General features: G+C 39.7%; 1 protein-coding gene across 2 annotated transcripts in view; it reads left to right on the forward strand.

The window, feature by feature from the left end:
* The window catches only part of PDE3A (phosphodiesterase 3A), a 209819-nt gene that overhangs the window by 167055 nt on the left and 15291 nt on the right, over positions 1–27473 (forward strand). For both annotated transcript variants that reach the window (XM_057369499.1, XM_057369500.1), the window contains exons 3-9: positions 11028–11288; positions 13552–13706; positions 15834–15949; positions 19666–19885; positions 23191–23276; positions 23722–23891; positions 24796–24933. In XM_057369499.1, coding sequence (XP_057225482.1) covers positions 11028–11288; positions 13552–13706; positions 15834–15949; positions 19666–19885; positions 23191–23276; positions 23722–23891; positions 24796–24933 — 1146 coding nt within the window. The remainder of the gene's footprint in view (positions 1–11027; positions 11289–13551; positions 13707–15833; positions 15950–19665; positions 19886–23190; positions 23277–23721; positions 23892–24795; positions 24934–27473) is intronic.

The following is a 27473-nucleotide window of genomic DNA, read 5'->3' on the forward strand; positions in this document are numbered from 1 at the left end:
CTGTGGCTCTGTATAGAATTAGATGATTGTATAGTTAGTTATGACCTAAAGGTATATTTGTACCATGCCAGAAAAATGACATCCTAATTGAAGGCATCTTTCCTAAAAAGCAGAACAAACTGGGACCTTATCATGTTGCCTTCTTGTGTCACTTTGATTTTATTGGCAGGAAACAGAACATGTTTCTTTGATCTGTCAGTGAAGTATAAAAGGGCAAATGGATAAARGTGTTGGCATATTTAATTTGGTTGGGTATTTCATTTTGCTGTAGCATCAAAGTGCTTCAGCACTTTACTTTCCATAGCAGCTGTAGCTTGCATTAAAAGAGGAAATGGATACAAATAATTTTTTACTTAGATTAAGGGCAGTCTTCACATTCCTGGCAAAATGCCAATCTGTTGCGCAGACTGAGTATTATTGATATGCATTTTCTGCTCTGTGTTAGCTAGGAATGACAGTAATTAAAAGAACAAATAATTTAAGTGAAGTGATTCTTCTTTCTAGAGAAGGTTGTTTGCCAGTGTTGTTGCCAAAAGTCTCTCAAATGCATTAGGAGAAGAAGGAAGATGTACAGAGAGACCTGATCAGCAATTTATATGTTTATTTATTTTACCTTAATGGGATAAAGAGGATATCTGGGGCCACTTGTAACAGTCAGATGGAAGSAGTCATGAAGATAATAGAGAATTAGGAAGACAGAATCCATATGCTCCATCAGCTGATCAGTCAGAGCACCGTATGGCAAACAGTTGAGCTTGTGGTCTGTTTCAACTTGTTAACAAATACGTTTACATAAAGCATTGTGATGGGAGATGTGCGTGACTGTTCACTGAGGTCAGCGTATGAAGTCAAGTGTTTCCTTGTGATTAAACTGATATTTTGTCTTTGTTGTTCTGAGCTCAACCTCTCAAAGTTAAACTGACTTTGGGGAGCAACCTTTTGCTTCAATACCCTGACTTAGGTCACCAGTATTAACAAACCTGAATATTGAAGTCACCTCTAGGGTCTAATCCATTATGGATCCCATTTAATTCAACCATGAGCCTCTGACCACAAGAGACACACTAAGCCTCCACAGAAGTCTAATGCAGAAAACATTGCAAATGTGGGCTTCACAAAGAAATGCCATAACCTTAAATAAAAAAAAAACCAACCAAAAAAAAAACCAAAACAACAAAACAACTGAGGACTTAATTTTATCATTTTCAAAGTAAAGATTTAAGTTTTGAGTAGTTGACATGATTTCTTGTTCCTATCTTTTAATAAAACTGCTCTAAAATTGCTGAAGCAAAGCCAAAATAATCCCTTTCYGTTGACAGAAATTCCAAAACCAATAATTTTTCTGTCAGTACAAAATATTTTTTTGTGTTTGTCTTAAGCTGTCAATGTACTGCAAATCCTTGAGCTGCTGTTTTTTGTTTGTGAGGACACCACACTGCTCTCTGTGTAAGAGGACTCTGTGGCAGAATCATGTGATTAYAAGTCTCATCAGCAAATAGCTCAATACTGTGTGCACCAATTAACAGGATTAGCTCTGAGCTAAAATGTCAATGCTCTGTATTGATGTATCTTGCAAAGTCTTTGATTTTTAATGGTGAAACAGATTTGTATGTTGATACTTCTTTTCTATACCTCCCTTTAAAAGTTTGAATTAATTTAAAGTTGTCTACTTACTGTTCAGCCTACCTACTCAGTAGTAGTGCATGCTTCTATTTCACATATTGGTGCATAATCACGGATTTCTTACCAGATGAACTACTGAAATTCAGCTTCACGAGGGTATTTAACATTAAAAAACCCATGTACAGCCCATAGCTGAGGTTTCTTTCTTAAYATCCACATCCAAGCAGAAAACATAACTCAGTGTAGAGACAGAAATCATTGTCTGGTGTGGTTGCCAGCATAAGCACCAGGGCTTCATGATCTGTGTCTGTTTTCTTGGTCTCTATGGTTCTGTTGCCTTTTGTAAATGAGAAGCTCGTCCTGTTATATTTAGATGTGAATTTGAATTCAGGCTTTCCAAAAACACAGAAGTGTTTGGCCCTCGTAAAAAAGTGCAGACCCTGAGCCAAGCAGAGTTCAGCATGGTGAGGTATTCAGATGTAGAAGTACAGATTGGATCTATCTCTAATTAAAACTGAAAAGTAGCCAGGGTGTCATAATTAAGGCTATTACATGCATTTGTCTTTTTTTCTAAAATGCGAGTCAAGCACTGCTCACAAAGCAAGACTTTTTTTTTTAGATTTAAAATCTGCACAAGACAAATCAGTCACCAGCTACATGGAAGAAATCAGAGATTGCTGAKATGACTTAGAAAATCCTAGAGCTTTTAGCATCCAGGATGCAGATTAAAGGCCAGAACAGTAGTGGCTGCAAATGACCATCTGATGCAGGCATTGACCTGTTGTGATCAGCTGTGTAATTTGTTTCTCAGCAGGCAAATTTATTTTTTTTTATTTTTCATTTGTGACAGCAAAAGCAAAATAAGCACATGGTATAAACTAACCCAGTGTATCTTCAAGTTGGTCTTTGCAGGTCAAGGATGAAGTAGGTTGAAAGCAGTCCTCAGGGCTTGCTGGTCTGTCAGTTCATATCTGTGCTAAGTGAAAAAAATCATTTTAATATCATAGAAGACATGTAGAGGATAGTGTTTCATTTTTCTTGAATATGAATTGCTGTTCCTCTCTGTTCTGATCTTCATTTAAAAGTCTGCCTACAAATAATCTAGGAGAGGTGGGGGATTTCACCTCTAGTGCATGCTTAGTGTGTCTTTTGTGGTTTGATGTTAGTAGCTTGTACTTTGGAGAAAGAATAGCTCTGCAGCAGCTATGATGAAGGATTTGGGGGCTGCAAGTCCCTAGGGCTACAGTTGTTTTTCTTGAATGAGTCATAACACAAGAATCYAAAGCCAAGTGTTACAAAAAAATGATTCTTTTCACAGAGGAGTTCATTAGTGACATAAAGTCATGAGAAAGAGGAGGAGGCATCTGTAGCACTCAATAGCTATTAACTGGTATTAGTGTGAGTGCTTAAAATCAGGAGAACTGAAATAATGCAAACCACAAGGTCTGATGGAGAAAAAAAAAATGGTAGAATTTGACCAATTTGTTTGCAGTTAGGCTRTCACTGGAGTCTGATGTGAAGGGCATTTATCCTTCTCAAAAGGGGCAGAATATCTCTGCCTTCCTTTGCCTTCAGAGAAAGCACATTCTTAAAAATGGACCACTAAATATCATTCGTGTTCTTGGTCTCTGGAGAATTGCGTGGGATCTTCCTGCYCTATTGCTAAGGCATACGGAAAACGGCCCAGGATATGCATCTGGCTCCTGCTGTCATTTCCAAATCCCTCTCGTAATTCCAGTAAGAACAGACTGAACATTAAAGGCTCTTTATCTACAGCTTCACCAATGATTATTTCCTAGTTTCCAATTTTTCCTTATTCTGTTTTTCAACACTCGTTGTTAAAACCTTATTAGATTGTTTTTTGGTGGTTTTTTTTTCCAGTTTCTTCTCTGGTGGCAACTCCTTTTTAGTAATTCAAAATATATTTGACACCCTTTGTAGCAGCTCTTATCACCTCCAATATTTTGTCTTTATTTAGATGCTCTCTTTATTTGTATTATCTTTTTTGTTATAATTAGTMATGCTCTTCTCATTACTATTAAACAGCTCTTAGTCAAGGACTGATGTGGATGCAAATCTTTAGCWGGGGCTATTTCCATACACATTTCTKCAGTTTGCTGCTAATTGTGATGTTACTTCTTAAGCAGCATCCCAAAAGAGCCTGAAATATTTTGCAAGGGAGAAAATATGGCAGTGTGTGGCTCCTTTGGCTTTGCCGTAGTGTGAGACTGTCAAGCTGAAAATGTGGGAGGATTAGTTAGTACGCAGAAGGCAGAGCGGTGATTATTGCTTTCAATGGGTCTTTTTTTAACTCATGCTGTGTATTTGGCTGCTCTGTTTTAGTTCACTGTGGAATTAAAATAGCTTTCCATGCTAAGCAGGCAGCTRGGATCTCGGAGCTGTAAACTCGAACGGGTAAGATCACCAGGTATTAATAGATGGCTTCTCCTCCTCCAAGTGTGCACCCAGCATCCCACTCCTGCTGGGGCCCAGCTTGTGTTGCTGCAGCTCGAGCTGAGGCTGAAGACAGTTGTCACTGCTTTCCTCGTATGAACACAAACTATCAGCTTCAAGCTACCAATTTGTGACCATCTGATGTACAAATTGGAGAACAATAATGCAAGACAATTGAGGACAGCCTCTGAAGTATAGCATTGTTTTCCTCAGTCTGTGTTATTCAAAGCAGATTTGAGCCCCATTTAGAATTTAATTTTTCCCATCTGCWGTGCTTTAATGAAAAGCAATAACTTTTAAAGTTCCTAGTTTAGTTGGAGTGGTGTCTACTTTTTGAATAACCAGCCCTGACTGCAACTGACTCTACCTCATCAAGTAGTTCTTTGGGCTGGATAATCGTGATAGTTTAATGTTTTCAGGCAGCCAAATAGCATGGAAAGTCCCTTGGAAYTGGGTGACTGAGTCCCCAAGGCTCTGCTGAGAACACCAAACATCGGCGTCAGAGTTTCCACACGGTTTGCAAGCTGTGACCGGCGGCTCTTAGCCAGGAAGTTCAGCCTGTGCTCTYGCCTCCTTCCAGGAGCCGCTTTCCCTGGCTGCTCCTGATGGCGTGCCTTATACACAAGGTCATCCCAACTGTCTGAGTGTCTTCACTGGAACTGGGATTTCCCAAGGAGCCCAGGGCAGAGCACACGTGTGCCTGCTTGCAGCTTGCCCCGCCATCCTGTGCCACCCGGCACACGCTCTGGGGACAACTCTCTGTCCCTTTTCCCTGTGCCTTCCAGGGTTTTCCAGCTGTGCTCTACCGTGGCAGGAGGAAATGTGGAAAATTAAGTGCTACTTTATGCCAGTACCAGTGGAGTTAGTCGATTTGAGGTCCTTTCAGTCAGGTAGAAATGACAGGGATTTAATTATGCTGCACTGGGTTGTGTCCAGTACTTGCATCCACAGGGATTCAGACTTTACTAATCTGTGGGTCTTGAATCTTAACAAATCCAGTCCTCCTACTCCTCGAGCTTATTTCTGCATCTATCTTTTTATTGTTGCTTTATTGTTGCTAGTGACCACAAGGATATTTTCTTTTGGTGAGTGTAACAGATCTGGAAAAGCCTGCTAGGTGATGTGATAGTGTCCTCAAAAGTTACAGAGGCACCAAAACTGCCCAGAACTCAAATGTGTTCTCTGTTTCTTCCATGTGACCCTCTGCCCCTCGGAATGATGTGCACAATGTGGAGGTGAGGGCATTCAGAGTAGTCTGGTGGCTGGTTTTGACAATCCTCAGAGTTCATGCAGGYTTTGGTTTTATTTTTCCTGCAGACTTCACAACCAAATCCGAACGTATGAGGGCAGGGAAAGCAAAAGGCCCTACTGCACCTTCAGATGCAGATTAAGTGATATCAGTTTACTAAGAATTTTTASCATGGATAAAAGACTCCAAAAGACTTCTTGTAAATGTCTGAGCAATTTTTCTCAAACACTGAAATAATTCACCCCAGACATATACCTGGCAGTGTGTGTTTCAGTCTGAACTCTTTGGCTGACAAAGCTGTCACGAACTGAAAGGTCCTGTAGTGGAAGGARGTTAGTCAGCTCTAACTCTGAACTTTGTGAGTGCTGTTACCTCAGGCAGAGGTGCAGAATGTGGGGATGGCAGCTGCCTCTCCGCACAAAGTGTGCTGTGGACAGCAATACATTCCACAGGTTTTATAAGAAGGGRAAAAAAGTATTACTTTCTCAAACCAGTGCCTCTTTCGTGGCAYAACAATGGTGGTGCTGTCATCCTGGTTTTCTAAAGGATGTAGTCTTACGTGGTCAGGCTCCTCTCGGACAGTATCAAACAAATGTGGCAGATGGGAGGAAGTTTCAGAGATTATTATCTTCCTAGAAATTTTGCGTTAGCCAGTATTGGAATACCAGAGGGAGGGTCAAATCAGTGGTCTTGCTTGCTAGTGGAAGGTTGATATTTTAATATACYGTGAGATGACAGAGACAGCCCTGTACAAGGCTGCTCAACAACACATCCAGCCCCAGACAGGGCTGCCTCCTGCTGCCTGTGTGGTCTCAGATCTGTTRTTGAGGAGAGGGGACATTGCAATACAGTGAGGGGGCGAAAGGTGTAGCTCTTTAGTGAGACCCATTTCATTAGATCCTGTGTTTGCAGAGCTATTTTGAAAGATTTCCTCTGGCTGCTCTGTGTTCCTTGGACTCTGGCATCTTTCTGGCACGTGCTCATGCTACAAACACACTTCAGGTGCCAGTCATGACATTTTCTGCTCTGCAGATCAGGGTTCAGTGTAATTGTTATCAGCAAGGTCTGCTTTGCTATAGTGGTGCCATCCCAAGCATCTTAGAACCAGGACAAAAACTGAAATTATGGCTCCAGCAAGATTCAGAGCTTTCTTCTTTGTGGGCTCATCTTTTGTGCTTCAGTGTCTGGTTCATGGTTATGCGGCTCTGGGTGCTTTAAAGGCTCAATAGCAAAGTCAGTGACCACACAGATACCTTGGAAAGGTTTCCTATGATCAATGTGATGAGATAACGGGAAGATGCTATTTTCAGCCCTACCAAAGAGTGTGCCTTACAGAGCCTGTGGCTGCTTCACCTCCAGAGAGCAGTGGGAATGCTGTGCTTCATTGAGCTGGAGAAAAGATTCTCATGAACATCTTGTTTGCTCRGCAGAGAAGAGGAAGTCTGAAATCTTGTGTTAGTACAAAATAAAAGAGAAATAAAATATTTGGGTACTAGAGCTTTAAATAGAGAAAAGTGAAATGTGAAAGAATTGCATGCACGCTTTTTTTCCTTAGTCATTCAGTGGAAGGTGGAGTAGCTAAGTCTGTGGCGCCTTTAAAATGATTCATTATTTCCATAGAAGCCAATTGATGTTTATCCTTCAAATTGCTCTGTGGACATTAAAATAATGGAGAATTATATTTGCTTTTAATTTTGTTTCCAGACAACTTGGCCTGAACATTTATGATGTGACTTGGAAACCATATCAAATTGTGATTTATAGTTGCTCGTAATTGTGTGAGGATTGAAGATAGGCTGGATGCTGCTCTTCTTTTCTTTTTTCCTCCTCTCCTCCCCCATTCTTTTGCTTACAGAGTGTTCTTGAGTGTAACATGGTGAAAGGCCAACAACTCTGCCTTCAGTGCTTTTCCTTTTACAAGMCACAGCAAATGAAGATTTTATTTTTCCCTAACATGAGGCAGTGTGAAATGAATTGTGGTTTGTAGTTGATAATTGGTTTGGTTTTTTTTTTCCCTTGCTTAAGTTTTGGCCAGTTTTTTGTTGTCATGATAATTGTCCTTTTTGTAGATTGGAGAGAGAAGTAAATTTTAGTKAAGCTGGATGAGGATCATATGCAAAATATGAATGGGGAGGGAGAAGACTTTGCTTTTTGGTAAAGCATCTGTTAAGTGTATGGATGTCAAATCTGCTCCACAGGTGAGCCAACAGGAACAATTCATAACCTAAATTTATCTATTGGGTTTTATAGCTAAAGGAATTTGTTATTTCTATTTTCCTAAATTCATTCTTCCTGCACAGTTTTATCTAGTGAGTAAAAAGTTATTCTTAGAGTTTTGTGTATAATATGATTTARCAGAAGAAAACAAATGGGATTTTGTGAACGGTAATAGAAAAGCCCAGTGAAGGTTATGCAAATTTTGAAAGTTTTTCTAGTGGTGTTGCAGAATCCAAACCAAACAATTCAAACCTAAAAATTCTAAATTATTATTAAAATTTTYCAGAAGACTGTTTTCATATTGAATACAATAATATTCCTTATGGATGTTCCCTGCCCTGACAAAAATCATCTGTGTGATACTGGGACATGCTGCTTTTGTGGTTTGGTCCTGCACATGCAGCAGTATGTTTTGGGTTATTTTTTTTTATTATTATTATTTCTGTACATAAAAGGAAGCCTCAAAACATGCAGCAAGTGCATTTGGGCCCCGTTAGGAATTCCAGATGGCACCGTGGCCTAAACCAGCTGGTTTACAGCATAGTACAGAATTAATTTTTCTTCTTATCTTAGTTAAAAATGAGCCTGTTTAGTTTTGCTTTTGCTCCCAGCCTGTTTGCTTTCTCATTCTCATGCCCTAGAGCATTTCAGTTTTAGTCACTGCATGACATTGCTGAAATCAGGGCTGGAATGAAGTCACAAAGTGAACAGCAAGCCAGTCTTATCCAAAATTCATGGGAGGGAACTGCATTCACAATTACTGGCATAGATGAGTAAATGAACACTGACCACTGTTAATTAAATTCACCTTAGCTTAGCTCTTCATTGTTTTGTTTTGTTTTATCAAATTAGTTGTTTGTTAGTGTTGATTGCAAGCGTTGTTCATGCCGCTATTCCCAAGTATCCGGCCTTGGAGCCTCAATGAGTAAAGTGCTTTGGAAAGAATCCAAATCAGTTCATGCAGAGGCTATGCACATTAGTAGAAAACAACTTGCAAGTCTGAGCCTGGATTTTGTATGCACTTTTACTGTAAAAAAACTCTGTGCTTGTATATCTGTGCACGTGTGTGTTTGCATATATACAATACATATGCCTTTGTGTGATTGCATTAATCTAAAATTTTCACCAATWTACTGTCTTGCTTTCACATCATCATATGTGATCTACACTAAATTCCAGGTTTCCTTACCCTTTAAGGAAACACATTTTTATTTACTTTCTGAAMAATGGTCTGAAAAGCATATGCCGTTCTGTTTTGTAGTAAAGCATCTGAAAAGTAAAATATTTTAAAAYATCCTCATGCATTCAGTTTGTAATAGTTTTTAGAAAATAATAATTTAAATACCTGTAAATTTACCTAGTCAGAGTAGCCTGAATGTSCTTTAAGTTCACCCTGAGATAGAAGGTGCATTCATATTTCTTGATTCACATAACACATCACAGCCTGGTATTTGATTGGGACAAATCTGCTGGGTCTCAGAGTTAAGGTAGGGGTCACCAAGACACTGGACAGCACAGGGAGTTGGACACCCTGTGGCAGAAATGCATCATTTCCCCTCCCTCTCTCTCTCCCCACTTGGTACTAATCATGGAGAACAATGCTGGCTGCTTTGCAAAATATTAGTACTGCTGTACAGAATCTCTGCTTATAGCCCACTGAGTCAGACTTGTTTACTTCGTTGAGGTATTAATCTCTGTCTCTGATTGGCAGTCAACAACTCCAGGCTCCAGGCTTAATAGAATTTCAAACTGTAGATTATGCAGTTTTGCTGAAATTATGAGGCTTCTATTGCATTTTGAGTGATGTATTCTCCTCACTCCCCTTTGGTCTGTTTGTCATGGCTAAGGTTAAGATAGATAATTAATTGCTCCCATCCCAAGCCTTGTCCTTTAATTTAAGGATTTTCTTTAGCATCTGCCAGAATCTTCTGCATGCACTCCTGAGATGTTAAGCAACGAAAGAGCCATTAAATTAACTTCAGGAATTAATTTTTTTTCCAGTAGGATGAAATAGCGCTTCAGTAGATCAAGCGGTTTCTGGTTTATGTTATTTCATAGCATGCAAAGAAATGTGGGAAGAGGCTGGTTTTCTGGTTGTAGGGGACGATGGTGTGTAATGGTGAGGATGACTATCTTCTGGTCCTCTTTCTTAGCAAGAAGTAGGACACAAGGAAGGGATCAGTGGAGTGAAACATCTATTTGCCAAAGGGCTTGATATCCACATTATGCAACTGGGAAGACAGAGGGAAGAGGTTTAGCTACACTTAATTAATGTATCACTTTCCCCAGAAATACTTTTTTATTGCCTGTWAAGGCTTTTCTGAGAACGAAGCAGTGTCAAGTTGTGTTACTCTGTTCTTGATGTTTTGAGGTCCATAAACAGTGTCACTGATGAGTCATTTCTGGCTGGGGCTTTAATCACTCTCMTTCTCAGTCTGACCAATTCCTCATGCTCTTTGCTTGCCACTCCATGTAACTCGTACGCTCTTTTCACAGACATCGTTTCCCCATTTAGCAAACTGTGCATTTTAGCTTTTTCTGAGGAATACATGAAAGAAAATCAGTRGAAAATCTCCTACAATGGTCTCTCTGGGAAACTGCACGTACACCTACTAAGTCCCAAGCAGCAGCAGCAGGAATGAGCTTATGTGTCAGAGACACAGCAAAGGGAAAATGGTCACTCTTGGAGCRCCTTGAGTTAGCAGAATTTATGGTGGGTTTTAGTGCACCAGCTAAGGAGGCTGAAATACCACTTCTACATTGAAATTCCACATGCCTACTGCCTTTTTCCATGTTCTACTTTCAGTGTTCGTCCTAGTCTCGCTGTTCTTCATTAGACTTTAAAGATCCTCAGTCCTTCACAATTGTATTATATAGCTGTCAATTCAGAGACCTGATGACTTTCAAGGTTTGAAAAACCCACTTTTTATTCCATTTCAGTTTTGGTATAGCTGCCCAACATGCAATTGCTTGGARAAGACTGTTGTTGCTGCCATAGCAGAATACTACGGTTTAGTTGCAGAAAGATATTTTAAAAGTCCCAGTATATGTTTGGGATTTGTTTAATTCATCCAGGCATAAGCAGTGAACATCAGTTGTTCTAGATGTCTCTGTAGTTAGAACACAGGCATCTCTCAAGAGGCACTCCTCCCATCCTAAACCATGTCTCCAGAATTATTTGTGCAAATAGGCCCTGGCTATTGACCATGTCTCCACAGGGAGCCTGAACAATTCATTCAGATGAGTTWAGTCAGCTGCAGATGGTGAAAGCTGTGAAATCAGATGTGATGGAATTCCAAAATCTTTGCAGACCGTTGATCAATCTATTCAGCATTGCTCCCTGTAATTAAAGAATTTTTTCATGTAACTATTTTTCCACCTGTAACCACTTAGCAGAAGCTGTGAACAGAGCTCACCACAGCTTTAGGCAGTGCTCAGCAGGCTGTTCACTTACGTTGTCTTTTGTTGTTTCTCTTCTCTTTAGTCTTCTGGTACCAGTATCACGGTGGACATCGCCGTCATGGGAGAAGCGCACGGGCTCATCACAGACCTTCTGGCCGATCCTTCACTGCCCCCCAACGTGTGCACATCKCTGAGAACAGTGAGCAACCTGCTCAACACACAGCTAACCTTCCAGGCCATCCACAAGCCAAGGGTGAATCCCTTGGTGTCCTTCAGTGAGAACTACACCTGCTCCGACTCGGAGGAGTGTCCGGAGAAAGGAGAGAAACTTGCTATTCCCAAGGTGAGTASCGAAGCCTGGCTCTCCCTAAAGGGTCATCACTGGGTTATCAGGAGATGTCATTGGGCTTTTTGTATGAATTGCCATCTCTTCTTCCTTCTCTTAACCAGAAGAGTGAAACCTACAGAAGCTGATTAAAAAGTTTCTATTGATGACCTGCAGGTGATTTGGATCAAGTCTAAACTCTAGTWTGCCCCACAAACAAACAAAAATATCATCATGATCGTTAGTCTGACAAACACTGTGAGCTCATGGACGTTGCCTTGAAAGAAAAATAAGACAGAACCCCAAATATATAATATGACCTTGAAAAAGGGCTTTATGAATGCTCAGGGATCAGACAGGAAATTAACCACCCATTTAGCAAGTGAACAGCTAGAAAGAGCACATCAGATTTAAAGCAGCTTCAGTTGTAGAATGTTGCTAATTAGTTGTCCTGCAAGGCTTACATTTCACTTCTGAAACTAAACCAAARTGCTTTTGTACTGCAGCTTCCCTTGTAAAAATAAATATATGCCGAGTACATTGCAYAGGCGAGTGCTTTTATGTTTTTACAGTTTAAATGGCACAGCCAGTATTCATTCCAGCATTTAAGGCATCTGAACTGCAATGCTTGTGATTCCTTTTTYATTGAAGTTTAGTGTGATGATAATTACCACCCTATTTGCCTRTGTAGCAGCTGTATGTATGAAATGGATGTTCAGAGGTTTTGAAGCACATTTTCCAGTTTATTTTAGTGACCATGTCTATAATGGCTGTACTCTAGGCTCCAAGGGGAGGATTTAAGTGGAAGAGCACTTCTATCRCATGAGCAAACACAGGGAACATATACTGGTTTGCTCTTGCAGAGGACTTTATGAGGAGAGGAGAAAGGAAGGATGAAGAAATAAGTTAATGCTACAGAGAATTGATTTGACTGAAGAATTCACTGACCTAAATGTATTATGGTTCATAAAACAAATAGTTTGCAGGTCTCTATTTAAGTGTCTAAAAGCAGATTTAGGATCTTCACCTTAAGCATCTGACACTGAGCATTTCATATAAGAAGATAATGTGTTAACGTATTTATCTGCAACTTTGAGCTTCAGAACCACAGATGTCTTCCATCTCATATTTCCTAACCCTCTGGCAAAGTCCAAACTCTTCATTGCAGATATATTTATTTTAGTTTTTAACTATAAACACTTCACAAGAACTTCACAAGCGAAACAACTTATAAAATTATAGGATCTGCAACAGCAAATCTGGAACCAAAAAAAAGTTCTTTATTATCTCTACCTTCAAAATTTTGAAAAAACACATGTGAATCTTGTTAATTGGAGAAATGGAAGAGTCGGGTAAAAAAAAAATGCAGGGTGGTCAAGAAAAATCTGCTGTAAACAGYGATGCTTTCTCTAAGCTTTTGGCGACACATTATCCCAGAGCATGAAAGATTTATTTCAGTGTGTGTTCCTTGTGTTGGGTAGATATGACAGGAAAAAAAGTTGGAGTCCCATGCCTTAATTTTCTTACAGCTTTTCTTGCCTTGAATCTCTGATTCTGAGGATTCATGACAGTTTCAAACACAGAGTAGCTCAGGTTGAAAGTGCATCTGGAGATGGTCTAGTCTAGTCCTATCCCTCAGCTCATGAAGGAGAAAGTTTCTCTAGACTCARCCTACATTAGCTTGCTCAGGATGTCCAGTTGGATTTTGGGTGTCTCCAAAAGACTTCACAGTTTATTCAGGTACCTTCTCTATGTTCAGTCCTCCTCACAGTAAAAAAAAAAAAATTCCTACAGCTACATTTAATTTCTTGTGCTKCAATTATTGCTCCACTGCCTCTTGCCCTGTCTTGGGCAGCCATGGAAAGAGGCACCTTCTTTACATCCCCCCCTCAGCTATTTGTCTGCACTGGTAAGATCTGCTCTGAGCTGTCTCATCCTCAGACTGAGCAATTCCAACTCTCAAAGCCTTTCCTTTCATGACAGATGCTTCAGTCACCTTTGTGGCCCTGCTAACTTGTATAAGTACCTTTGGTGTTGAACATCTGTGGTTATGGGGCTGTGGATATATCCCTTTCTTTAAACTTGAAATAGGTGAGATGCTCCAGACTCCCCAAGCATTTAAAGCATTGGTTATAAAAGAACAATACGAGGGAGAATCCAGATTTAAAGTACCTCCCTCGGTGTTGTCAGCCAGAAAAAATCAAATGGAAATGTTTTTTCTTCTGCATGCGTAGCGGCTTTGTAAGGCTGTATAAACTCTAAGGAACCAATTTCCCCGCAGCGCTTACGGAGGAGTTTGCCTCCAGGACTGCTGAGACGAGTGTCCTCCACTTGGACCACAACAACATCAGCCACTGGACTCCCCACTCTGGAGCCAGCCCCAGTGAGAAGGGATCGCAGTGCCAGCATCAAACCTCACGAATCATCTTCATCCAGGTTACAAATTGCCTCTTCTCTCTTCTGTGTTTCTCTTTGGGCAGATTTCTTTGGTTCTGTGTAATGATGTCCCACATTCTAAAATGCTGGCTGAGAGCTGTGTTAAAATTACGTCTTCACATTTCTCTAAATTGATTTGTCAAAGAAGCAGCACTCCCAATTTTTGTCAGACTATGCCAAAATTATTCATATTATTGGGTAGAAAAATTAATTTTAAAAAATCTATTAATGCTAATGAAGYGCAGAACTGCTCCATAAAATTGGAAGAAAGGCAAGATATGTGGCTTTTCTGAAATTCAAAATTTGGTTCTSGTAGAAAAAGATAGGACCTGGCAAGGCCTGACATCACCAGTGTTAACTTGGAAAGCTTGGGGAATGCAGCCCCAGAGAGCTGTTTTCTTCCCGGGCTGGCCTTTCTTCAGAGACCTAAACTTTTCCCATAGACGAGACTCTCCAGGATATGGAGGTGCTCAAGGCATCCTGCAGAGTACCCTGAAAGTCTCGTGCAAGAAAAACACGTGGTTTGCCAAAGTTCCCTTTGTGAGGAGTCCCATCTGTCTCAGTAAAAGTAAATACAAGGAARCTTTAACCAAATGTAAATGTTCTTCATTTAAAGACCTGTGGCTCCTGGGGTGCATTTGATTTATGCTGTTGATCCCCCTCTCACGTRGTGTGTAAGCAGCCCAAGATGGGAATCAGAGGCAGAGGGAGAGCAATTAAATATTATTGTTGGTCCTTTCCTGCAGTTGTTATATAACTCTGCAGGAGGAGCCAGCTGAACAGGCTATCAATTCTTCCTATGTTTAATGTCGCCAGTTGTGTAATTATAGCTCTGTCAAGCCTCCCAGCCTACTGTTTGTACTACTTCTTTTACAGTAGGAGAAACAATGTGTATTCCAGAAAGGAGGAAAATGAATCCTATAAGTCTAGCTTTAAAAATTTTGGCAGATGAAAAGAGGTCTGCTTTCAAGGAGAAGAATTTTGAACCTAAAAAAAAAATAAATCTTGGTCATCGGCCACTTTCCCTGTACCAAATTCAAGCACTCCACAGGTCACAGAGAAAGAAACATTTCAAAAGTTGAAGGGTAGGAGAGAGGCTGACACTGCAATTGCCCTGTAGCAGATTCTGCAGTCACAAAACCTGCAAATCGTTCCTCACAATGTGGGATATCACTTTCATATTTCTGTAATCATACATTTGCAAAAATCCCCCTTAACTCTCAGTCTGAGATTAGTAATCCTGTATTCTTCAAACCTCATGTCACTGAACTAGGTAGACATTGTCCTCTTATGTCTTCTAATGAYACTGGAAGAATAATAGAGCCCCCACATTCCTTCCCTCACCCACTTTCATATCGAGTGATTCTCCCTTAGGAAATCCAAGAATGTGGTTCAGAAGCTTTTGTTTTGTTTGGTTCACTGGGGTTWTTTTACTGTACAGTGGGCCAGTGTGTTATATTCTTCCTGTCAACTAAAAAACAAAGCAAATCCATAAAACAAAACAAACAAAATATTTTAGAAAACATCTGTATTCTTTCTTTGCTTCACTTCATCACAGATTTTAAGAATTTGGACCCAGTCAGCAAATATTTTTGGAGGTAATGCTTATTCTTCCAAAGCAATGTGTTTGTAGATGTAATGCAGTGCTACATCCAGTCCTATCAGCCTCCTGAGGAGGTCCCACAAGGGTTCTTGTGTATCTGCTGTGGCACCAGCAACAGAGGAGACTGGTTTCCAGTTCTGCTGAGAATTGGTGTCGCTTCTGGCTCTTTTAAGGAGGTATTAAAAGAGAACATAAATTTAATTTATTTCGAGTCAACTTTTGAGCCTCTTCGTACTGTGATAACAATATAATGAAAGCATCTTTGTATRAATAAGGCAAGCAGGCCTCAACACTGAGGGAAGTCCAGAGTTTTGGACCGTCTGCATTGTAAATATTTTTTCTGAGCACAGTACTGAGTGCCTCACAAACACCAGTTCAGCCAACTCACAGATATTGTTTTCCTCATCATATTTTGTGCTGTCTCAGTATCACGTACTTCTTGCTGCAGCTCCTAACTTCTTAAGAGCTGCCACTGAGGCTTTCACCTCTGTTGAAATTTGGCTCTTTGTTCTCTGTTTTTGCAGCTCTGACTCCTGGAACAGCTCCATTCTGATGACAATCACAAAGAGCAGGTCCTTCTCCACCTCCTACGCCGTGTCCTCCACCAACCACCTGAATGCCAAAAGGCAGAGCCGGCAAGGTGMGTGGGCATCCTGGGCTCTGCCAGCCCTGCTTTACTGCTCCCCATCACTAGCTGGTGCATCTGCTTTTCTTCTCTGTCCAGCCTGCTGCTTTTCTTATTTTTCCATCAATATAATACATTTATTTTATTTTTTTTGAAAATAAAAAAAAAAAAACAACACAGTGGCTTAAAATATTATAGCTCGTAGTCATGCCCCTTGTGAATWTTTTGACTCTTTTGATTTGCAGAAGTTAAGTCACAGCACAATGCAGCGAGTGCAATATGAAATTGTGCTGTGATTTATACCTTTGTAATTCCCTTGACTGTAGCAGGGCTGAGAACAGGGTGTTTTGCATAACATTTGTGACATTAGCTGTCTGTGCATACTGCTTGGCTGAGAYTTCCTAAAGCACAACCTGCATGGCTGGAAGCAGCAATTGGCTTGTCCTGGGCAAACATATCCGAGAMAAAACCTTTGTAACTCACAGGTCTGTCTCTGTATATTCACTGTTGAGAAAGTGCAGGTGATCCTTACTGATTTTCAGAGATAAGAAATATGGGGGTTTTCACTTATTTTTTTCAGCCTTTTAAAAAACTTTATTGCTGTATTTATTTCCTGGAAGAAAATAAGAAGGTGACTTTGGAATTGATAACAAAATGTGTAATATGACAGCCACGAAGCAGCCGTAATCCACAATAGTGTGGTTCTCCTCCCTCTAAAAATGCAGTGTAACATGATGTTTACCCATGCTTCAAAGTCACAATTCAGAGTCATCACGAGGCCTTCCTTTTTTGTATCAGCCTTCTTTTTATCCATACATGAATAATATTGAGGTAATATTACTCAGAGATCCTGGCCACCCAGCTATCAGATGGAAATTGACAGATACCTGAGGCCTGACATTGGAAAATTCAGAGGATCCCAGCTAAGAGATGAGTTTGAGGATATAACTGCACAATTATCTTGCATGTCTAGTGCTGTCATATCTCCTTTTCAAACTGAAGAGAGCATACAAAAGATCTTGTCTTGTACAAAGCTGCTTTGTTTTACTACAGTGAAGATAAAGTAGCACAATATTATCTTACAAAGTAATATGCACATAGGTAAATGAAYAAAATTTAACCTGGAAAATAATGGAGACATAGTACCAAGAATCCAAGAATTTGCTTTAGAACAAAATAAACATTTGACTTGTGATTTTCAGAGATTATCCCAATAAATTGACAGGGAGATGAGTGGGTATATAATATCTTGTACTTGGAAAACAACACTTATAGACCTCATCACTCAGTTTTACATTTAGCAATTTCTGCTTTCTGAAAGTGTTAGTAGTCATGACTTTGGTCCAAATACATGAGCTCCCCTTGATGAAGGGAGATCTCCTTTCCATCACAAGCAATTCCTAGGAATGCTGATGGAGAGGAGTGAAAATTTTGTGTCAGTGTTTTATGTAGAAGATTGATACCAATGGTTTAGACTGTTTATAATCATGCATTTTTAGTTGTGATTTGTTTTCCTGCTCCAACTAAATAATTGTTTCCATTTGCCCTGTTAATACAATTTAGACTTTTATGTGTCAAGTCCATTGACCATGTACAGTAATAATTAGTAGAAGTAGATCTAGCCAAATCTGTAAATATGTTAGTTTATAAAATGTGCCTTTAATTCACATTTGAAAATACTTCTAGGTTTGCCTATTTTGGCAAAAACACAAATGTTTTCGTATGTGATTTCACTGATCAAACTGAAGTCACTGTTTTATATCTTCAACACTGTACATTTGAAGAAGTTCTGGAGTACCTAAGCACATGGATGTACTTTAAAAATTGTCTTTGTATATTTATTCTTCTCTTATCTTGATTGTTAGAAAACCCTTGCTGTAGCAAGGCACATTTTCTSTCTCTTTTGCCAGTAAATGGTTGAATGTTGAATTATTGAAAATACGTTAGCTTTTTTTTGGTATATTTATTTGTGGTTACCTTCCCTGGTAAGTTCTGTCTTAAAAAAAAACCTAAACACACACAACAAAAAATATTTCAGGAGGCTGGAACCCAGACTAGGAGTAGAAAGCCTGCTGTGATTAGAGACATTATTGTGAAAACTGCTGTTTAAATTTTCAGGGCTTGTTTCAAACTGCTGAAAGACGACCATATGTATTGCATCCTCTAAGAGTTATGAATATTACTTGGTAACATATAGCTCAAAAATACTAAATAATCCAACTCAATCCCCTGTGCAACTAACAGACTGTGAAATGTTTTAAGGACATGTTTTTGTTGGATGGAAAGCCGACATCTCAATGAATTCATAAATGTGAAACAGAGGTTTTCTGTATTTTAAAGCAATTTCCCTGTGTCATGGCCATCTGATAGCATTTCAAYTGCTCTGAAGGCTGTAGTTTTCTGATCTCAAAACTAGCATTATCTCCTACTTGCAATTGTTGAATTAAGACACTAATATGTACCATGTTTGCTGAAGAAATACCCTTAATCAAAACTGAGATGCTGGATATCTCCAAATTACAGCACAGTAACTATCAGAATTTTTTTTAACCCTTGCAYTGTCAACAGTAAAATCACATTTTAGCCTCCTATCACAGTAAGTTACTATCAGGGAAAAAAAAAAAAMCACTGGAACTGTACATGTATATCCTGCAAGATTTATATTTTATAAACTTAGATCAACTTATTGCCTTATTTTAAGACAATTTTTATGTCTGGCATGCATTTAGACAGAGGGCACTATTCAAACATAAAACCAGTTCAAGTTCCTAMGGTCTTGATATCCTTTGGCTTTGAAGCTGAATGTGGTAAATTAACTGGGGCTGAGTTCCTACAAACTAAAGAACAGGAGGTAACTCAATTTCCATGCATTTCCTTTTAAGATAGATTGAGTTTGCTCCTCTGTGCTTTGAGTTGGATCATTTTGCTGAGAGTAGGAATTGCAAAGTGGATTCCAAGAGAAGGCAGCACTTTGTTTAAACTCTGGACTGGCTGATGCATTTCATCTTGGCAGTGGTGCTTAGGTTGAACGAGGGACAGAGAGAGCTACGCCTTGCTAATGTTGCACATGTGGATATTGGCAGTTTCTATGCTCTAGCTCAGGTGTGCAGTGCCATGTGCTGCAGTTAATGGCTGCAAGTTTCCCTTAGTGAGCAACAGATACTGAAAAACAAGCCCAAGCTGAAGATCAAAGCCAAAATCTACGAAGAATGCAGAAATGGCACCAGAGGTGCAGTTTTTATATAATGTATGACTACTAAAAATTGCTTTTTTTGGTATATTGCTAGTCTTCAAACCTGTAGAAATCCAATTTTTTTCTGGGAATGTGTGTAAGCCTTCCTTSTCCCTGCTTTACWAACAGTGACAGAGAAACTGCAGATGGGCCTGGGCACTGCCTGTTTGGGGCTGTCCCTAGAAGATGTTGATACCAACAGTCAGGCCACCAACATGTCTTTCATTCCATGCCTGTCCACTTAGTGAATCCTGCTCAACAGGGAAAGATGTTTTGTATTTTGAGCCACATCTTCAGCAGGTAAAAGTGGCTGATAGTAATGGAGATTCATCACTCTGTGACAGCCCTGGGCTTGGCACAGACTGGAGAAGAGTATCTTATTTATATTTTTTTTTGAGACTGTGCTGGTGCATCTCAAGAGAAGTATTTCTGCATAGTGAATTAATGCAACCATTTGCCACTTCTGTTAACTGACAAGACTCTTCTTGTCCTTGGCCAGGTATCCCACCAAATATTTCACCTCTCACCTCCCCGTGCCATTCACCGATCCAGGGAACCCCTGCCACAAGTCCTACAGGAAAAACATCTTCTGTGTCATTTCCAGAGTCTACAGATACTGACACCAAGCAGGGCTTAAAGCCACACAAAGTCTTAACTTCTACTCAGAGTGCACCTAGCCTGTCAGAACCTGTAATCAGCCCCTCCATCATCTGCAGCAGGTAAGTTAGTAATTTCACATGCCTTGGAATCATTTCATATTGCTCTCATGAACATGTTCTATTGGTCCACATACAAGTTTTTGTAATTTACTGCAGTGTTTATATTGATATTTCAAGTTTATAGCACTTGTGTAAATGTGTAGATCGATGCTGCAAGATGCTTTTGAAGTGGAAGACTGTTGGCTATGTTTATTGCTATGTTTATTGCTATGTTTATTGCTTTTGCTCCTGTCACATGGACAGCCTGATTCATAAACAAATTCTTTGTCAATAACCTGCAGATCACAAAGTTGGATTTCATGTTTACAACTTACCTTTCTCAAGCCATGCTCTTGACATGAGCAGTGGCCTTTAGGTCACAGACCAAGTCTTYCACAGCAGGCATCTGATGTTGGATMGAAAAATCTGACTGCTAGGGCTTAAAAGCTTCTGACCTGTAGGCTTCTGGCAAAGGTGGGCCAACAATGCTTGAAGGCTCCCTAATTTTGAACCTTCTCTCAGGAGTGGATCCTGTCTTCCCTGGGCAGAGTCAAATTAGGTACTGTGGTGATTTCTTTTTTTTCAGAAATCAACAGCAGATGAATTCTTTCTACTGCTAAGAGCTCCAGTAATACAGCTTAATTTCATACTTTAAAGCAGCCCTTTATTAGGTAACACAGACCTACTGTGCAAAATTAGCATATTGGAAAGAAAGTTGTTCTGTTTATCTTCTCAGGAAGGATTCAGTTGCTAAATCAAATTACTGGAGTTTGCAATACATGTTCAGTTCAGAATAGTGGAAAACGCTGGTATCCCAAAGTCTGTTCCAGTGCAGTTTCAAGGTTCCTTACTCACCAGAAGTTACTTTTGGTCATAGCATGAGTGGCCAGCCAGCAGAGAGTATCTGCTTTCAAGTTTTACTATCTTTGCAAATAATTTTTCATTTCTGACATCAGTTTCATAACTTTGGATGTTCTGTGTGCAAGGCTAGGAAATGGGTGTAAGAAACTCARAATTGAGATTGCAAGTGTGCTCAAGGTAATCATCCTTGCTGGAGTTTGGAGTAGGATCCCAACAGGCTTTTAAGATGGATTTAGATGACTAAATAGAAACTCAAGTATTGGATACCCCGCTCTGGCCCCGCAGATCCCAGGCGCAGGAAAGACACACGACGCAGACAGGTCCAGGTTTCTTCTTTATTAAATCTTCATAGCTCTTTTAGGTATAGTGCTTTCAGCTCCTTCTTATGTAGTGATATTCAGCTCTATGGACTGACCGCGCTCCTTGTGCCCTTTTTATAGGAATCCCTTATCTCTACCCGGTTTTGAGAAATGAACCAATCAGTGAAGTTCTAGACAGATTACATAACCAGAAAAACTCTCATACATTACRTTCCAGACTCCAATTGGTAAATGCTTTTCATCTATCCAATCCCACAGCGGCTGCCCAGCCCAGCTCCATCCCACACACCATATCATCTGCTCATGCGCACACTACTCATTAGTCCTGCCCACACTGAATCCAAGCCCAGCCCCCATACACAGCTGCAAGGACCACGGCACTCAAGTGCTTTTAAGAGTTTTCCAAAGGTGTACCAAAACTGAGATATGGACAGCTTTATTTGAAATTAAAACTATATGTCACAACAGAAATACAGCACATAGGTGCTTACACTCTTACTAAGCTGCGCTTTTATTACCACTTCAACAAAATACTGTTATTTCACAAGTGGTAATGATCTCTGGAAGCCTTCTGTTAAAAAAAAACAAACCAAAAAACAGTTAACAATTCAATTAAAAATGTCAAAAAGAAACCCAAAGTAAGGTAGATAGTAATGAAATATACTTTCTTGACATGTGCAGACTTTGATTTTCACTAGTTTCGCTTAAGCAAGAGCATATATCAGGACATGCTGTTAGAGSAATTCGTAAGTGATCATTTCTAATTCTGCTGAGTGGATGAGGCRGAAATCCTGTGCAAAAAATATTGAACAGTCCTGAAGTTAAGGAGTGTATYATAATGCCTGTGCATGAAGGAATTGAGTTAAAGTTGCATGGGCACGTTTACTTCCAACACGCAGTTGATTTCAAGTGTTTACTGGGTAGCTCAGTAATCTTCTTTTTAATACAGCTCTTTGTGGACCATACACATTAAATCAGTGTGAGTTTGCATATGTTCAGGAAATAAAGAGGTGCACTCATACTGGTGCAAAAGCCTTGTAGCATTACAACCAATCAAAGGCTATCACTGACCTTATAGAAAACATAAAGAATATAGGAGATAGAAATTAATGCTTTCTTTCATCTTGTTTATCAACCTGAATTATACAAGATTYATTTGCTTGCTATGCACTACAGGTATCATTGAAGCGAGTAGCATTTTTATTTGAAAGTCTTTCAGGAATTCATTATGTTTGCAGGGCATTCCAAGCTCCAGGATATGTTCTGGATGACCCAGTCAAAAGCTACCTGGCACAGAATTTAAGCCATTTTTCTATGTTGAACTTACAGCAGTGCAGAGCTCCTCGTACAAAGTTTGACCAATCCAAATAATTCTGTAATAGTTCCTTTGCAAAGATGGTAATATGTAAGATATGCCACAAAATGCTGAGTGAAATCACAGAAAATGTTTAAATGCCAGGTTATAATTAGGGTTTAAAGGGAATTATACACAAGGAATAAAGCTTTTTAATGGAAAGGAAGAGCCAGGCATTTAAAAAGATCATAATATTGTGATCCCTCCCAAAATGTCTTTTTGCTCTTCTAATTTCTGGATGATGCATCACACTACTCATGTTCTGTCCAAAATACCTTGGTTCTTATGTACTTGATATGCTGTCGTTGAAGAAATGGTAAAACATAATTTTCCTCCTTAAGAGGAACATATTCAAGTTTTAACCAATAAGAGAAATGCCAGAACATGACTATGTTCAAATTAAATTCTGTAAGATTTTATGGAACTCTGGCACATTTTCATAATTTTAATTCATTTTTACGGGGCAGTTGCAGTATAGAATTAGGGGATTCTTTTTGTACTGGTATACTTAGAGAATTTTTTAAAAATCATTCAAAGAAATCACATRCCACAGGTTTACTGTTGAAARCACAAATTTAATGGTGGTGGYCAGTTAATCCAAGGTCTTTTTTGCATTTTTGTCCAGAGATCCAATAAAACTTCAGCTTTCTCTTGTGATTTTGTCTGTAGAATGTACCTTGGACCATGACTTATACTGTATGACAATCTCACACTGCCAGCAGGAAATAATTTTGCATGAGACTGTCTAATGCACATGGTTCTTTATTTTTTGCACGTTTTATGTATTTCAGCTGTGGCAGACCCTACAACCAAATAGAAGCTGGTGATGGGACATTAAATAGAAACGATGCTACCACACACACCCTGAACAGAACAGGTAATTCTTTGTCAAAAACACCTCATTCCTTCAAATTCAGTAATCATCCACTGAAAGGGGAGACATGCTTKTCTGTCATATAAGGGGAACATACACAGGTGAGGATGTACAAATTGTCTTTGAGGCTCCTTCACTTTTTGTACGTGCAACATGTACAAAATGCTAMTGAAAAATGGAGTTAAAATATTAAGTATATATATTGTTTCCCTCATTTACTCAAATAATAGTCCTCAATTTTTTYTCTCTTCAATCCCTGATGTCATTTTTACACTCTGTAGGGTGTATCTTTAATGCCCTTGGACCGATCATCCCACTTCGGAGCCAGCCAAGCAGCACAAATRTATCATGAGTCAGAGATCCTGTTGCTGTTATTCGGAAGGTCACAGGATGACTTCYATGAAATCCTTGCTGTTCACAGCACAAACTTTGTGATTTGTTTTTGTAGATGATCCTGCCCAAGCCACTTCTGACTATGAGACCAACAACAGTGACAGCAGTGACATCGTGCAGAACGATGATGACACGGATTGCTCCAAGGAGCAGCCGCGGAAGGGATCCGGCTGTAGGTCCTACACGCCTGAGACCATCATCCTGCATCCCTTGACACCACCTGAGGTAGCTCCTCAAGGGTCCCCTAGCACAATAGACTGAGGGGAAGAAAAAAGCCAAAACAAAATCCAAACTAAACAAAAATGCAAAATCTGGTCTAAGGGTGCTTCAAGATATTATTGTAGGTTATGTCTTAAACARCAAATATTGTAGTGTGGTGAACAAGTGCTGAATGTCTCACAGCTTTCAGCTGTAAGACTGGTTGAGATGCAGAGGGAAAGCTTTGCTTAGTTAAGTTTTCCACAGTCTGTTGTACAGCTGAATTAATAATTTGAAGTTGGCAGGAGCTCTTGAAAAATTTATTGTAATCTGTTGGAGTTGGACATGCTGAGAGAAGGCATTTTGCTTGACATATTCTGGCATTTACTCATCTCCAGCTTCTAAGTAAAATGAAATTCCAGGGAGTGTACAGGGAGAAATGTGAAAGAAGGGGCACAACSCACCTTTTATTTGCAGACCTTGAAAAGCTGGTAGGTTTCAGCTTAAGGAGTATAAGTCTTCACTTGGACTGAGCTCTGTTAGCCATGTTAGAGTGTAATGAATSGGTCCTGATGCAGAAGCAAAAACTGAGATCTTTTTCTTCTGCACCACAGCAAATTTCACAATGAAGGCAGACTCCCTTGGAAATGAATGAACGATTCCCATGAGTGAATGAATGAGTGTGTCTCAGTGCTCAGTGCATACACTGATGTTTCATAAACAGAATTTGCTATCCATTCAAGTGAAACACATTTCAAAGGAGAGTGAATCGCTGCAGGGCTGCTAGAAATTAGGACATCTACACTGAGCCGAGTAAAGAACCACTGACTTACACATGATGCTAACATGACTTCAGTCTTTAAGAGCATAAATTTTTGCTTGAGATGCTTCACTRAAGTAACAATCCTCTCTATTCTGATTTCTGGCCCAGGACAAGCCTGTACTGGCCCCTGAGCCTCTGGTTATGGACAACTTGGATCCCCTGATGGAGCAGCTAAATAGTTGGAACTTCCCAATCTTTGATTTGGTGGAAAAAATAGGGAAGAAATGTGGTCGGATTCTCAGCCAGGTGAGAGATGTGCTTGTCTGCAGTGTTTGGGTGGAATGTTGACAGATTTGGACACAGTCATGTTGAAAGCCTTTGTCCTTACAAGCTGATGATCMAATGAACTGTGATCCCTGACACCTAATTCAAGGCTGACAATATGAACTCWGTCTCATTATATTCCTTACTTTTAAGTGTCTTTAAATTAAAAAATGCAAAAGAAAAAAACACACACCTATTTTGCTTTCTRCTCTCTGATTTTCGGAATATTCTTTTGAGATGCTTCCATCCTTACTGAGTTCTTTGGGAAAGGATTTCTCACGGGGTTTAGCATGGAAGGGCTAAACAGTAAATATACACAGAGGATGGAGGATATGCAGAGTTTTGGTCCTCTTTTATACTGAAGATTTCAGCCAGGCCAGGCAGGAAAGCAAGATTTGAGGAAGTGGGGGTAAAAAGAATCCTTGCTAGAGTCCCTAATTTTTAAAGAATCTGAACTTTGAGAGAAAATTCATGCCATTATTATGCAGGGAAGACTAATTGGCTGTGGGTTAGGATGGCAGGGCTTACTAGTCTTTCTTTCTCAGAACTCTCAAGTTTTTATTCCTTCCTATGGGTTTAATTCAGTTACTGACACAGCCTGTCTCTCCCCAGCACGATTAGTGTCACTTTCCATAATCACTTTCTTGGCTGAACTTTCTACTCTGTTTTGCCCCTTTTCCTGGCACACTGACAAATTAGTCATTTTTTYTTATGAAAGTATTGAAGATTATTAAACAGGAAAAGCAAGTAATTATTTTTATTATTATTTAGGGATGAAAGGGCAAAAAGCCCAAGAGAATCTGACTGAACGAGTTTCACTTTACAAGGCATTATGTAGTGGTGAGTGCTGGAAAGAAGAGATAAAGTTAATTGGTACAATGTGGTGCAATTATCACCCCCCCAGAAACACAGAGGTTAGTGTGTCAGGCAGATCTCAGTGTAACAAGCTCCAGAGAAYGCTGGATCAAATCACAGTCCCTTGGTGGTTACCTATTATTCAGCTAGATTCAATTATCTGGTGGTCAACAAGGAAAACCATGGCATGAATTCAAATTTATTCTGTGGTCTGCCTTTTAGTGTTCTGTAGCTTGGCAAGCCACATCTGTGTTTGACCAGCCTGCCAATTCTCTAGGTTCATTTTAGAAACAGGCAAACTGTGGCTGGCTGGATATTGATATAAAAGCAGTGGATATTGATATAAAAGCAGTGGATATTGATATAAAAGCAGTGGATATTGATATAAAAGCAGTGCTCGTTGAGGCAGTTTTGCACTGGACCTTGAGTGTGCGGTTGATGCTCTTCTAGACCATACTGCTCATTTTTCTAATATCATGGAACAATGATAGAACGATAAATGAAACATAAAGGAAAACCAGAACTTTCTTTTAATGGTATAACCAACAGCTAAGATGAGCCAAAATTTGTGCTGGTTTTACATGGACACCTCTGTAGGCTTTAAGCACTTTACCAAGCTGCATGGAGTTCTGGACCTCTGGRCACAATTCCCCTGTGCCTCCTTCAAGCTGCATTAAATCTCATCACCCTATTTCCAAACGTCTGCTTTTTGCACAGGTTCTCAGCATGTTTCTGTTTCACAGTACCACAAAATGAGGCCTGTGAAATAAAATAGAGAAGCTTTAATAAGTAATATTGTGATGAAAATTCAACATTTTCTGTAACAGCTCTTTTTAATAGCTCCCTCTCCCTAACAGCAGAATGTCCAAGTTCAACCTTGTTCACAAAATAAAGGTAGATCCTTCCTTCCCCGACCTATTCAGATGTTCCTAACAAAATTATTTTMAGGAATCAGGAAATCTAAATAAATCTTTTTCTCCAGCCAAAAGCACTATTTTTTTCTAGTTTGATTTTAAAATCCTGGGATATTAYTAACAAATGAAAACAAAAGCTCCAATGATTTATTCTCTGTATTTTGCTATTAAATGGATTCATCTATAAAAAAAAAAAAGTAAATTAAGAAGCTGAATTAACCATGTTTGCCTCACTAGGTTAAATTTATGAGATGGAACAAAGCAGAGTTGACACGTGCCTCTAGGGAAGCATTCGGTTTAGAAAGCAAATGCTGGCTTAGCATCTTTGAAGCTGCTTGAGATGTCTGTTCCTTCTTTGTGGAATGTTAAATTGGTTTAGACATACAAAAAGACCCCAAACCAGTCAGCAACCAYGAAAGCATCTGTGCAAACTAGACTGGCAGGCACAGTAAATGTGACAGTGACAAATACACATGGCAGGGTTCAGAGAGGAATGTGCATTCGGTCTCATTTCAGAGACAAAGAGCCGAGCTCTCAGAACTGAGCTGCTGCTTCACAACAGGCCATAAAGCTCCTGTAAGACTAAAACCTGTAGTTTAGCTTTGATTACTGGGCCCACAGAGAGAAGTGGAGGTGCTCCTGTGCTGGCAGTACAGGAGCAGTGTCAGAGGCAGGGTGGCATCACTGCCACATTACTTCTGACTTGGTCCCTGCATGGTAACAAGAGGATTGTTTGGTCCTGTCATCATCACT

Source organism: Malurus melanocephalus, unplaced genomic scaffold (genome assembly GCF_030028575.1).
Source record: "Malurus melanocephalus ecotype Western Australia unplaced genomic scaffold, MMel_1.1 scaffold_112, whole genome shotgun sequence".
Taxonomy (NCBI): Eukaryota; Metazoa; Chordata; class Aves; order Passeriformes; family Maluridae; genus Malurus; species Malurus melanocephalus.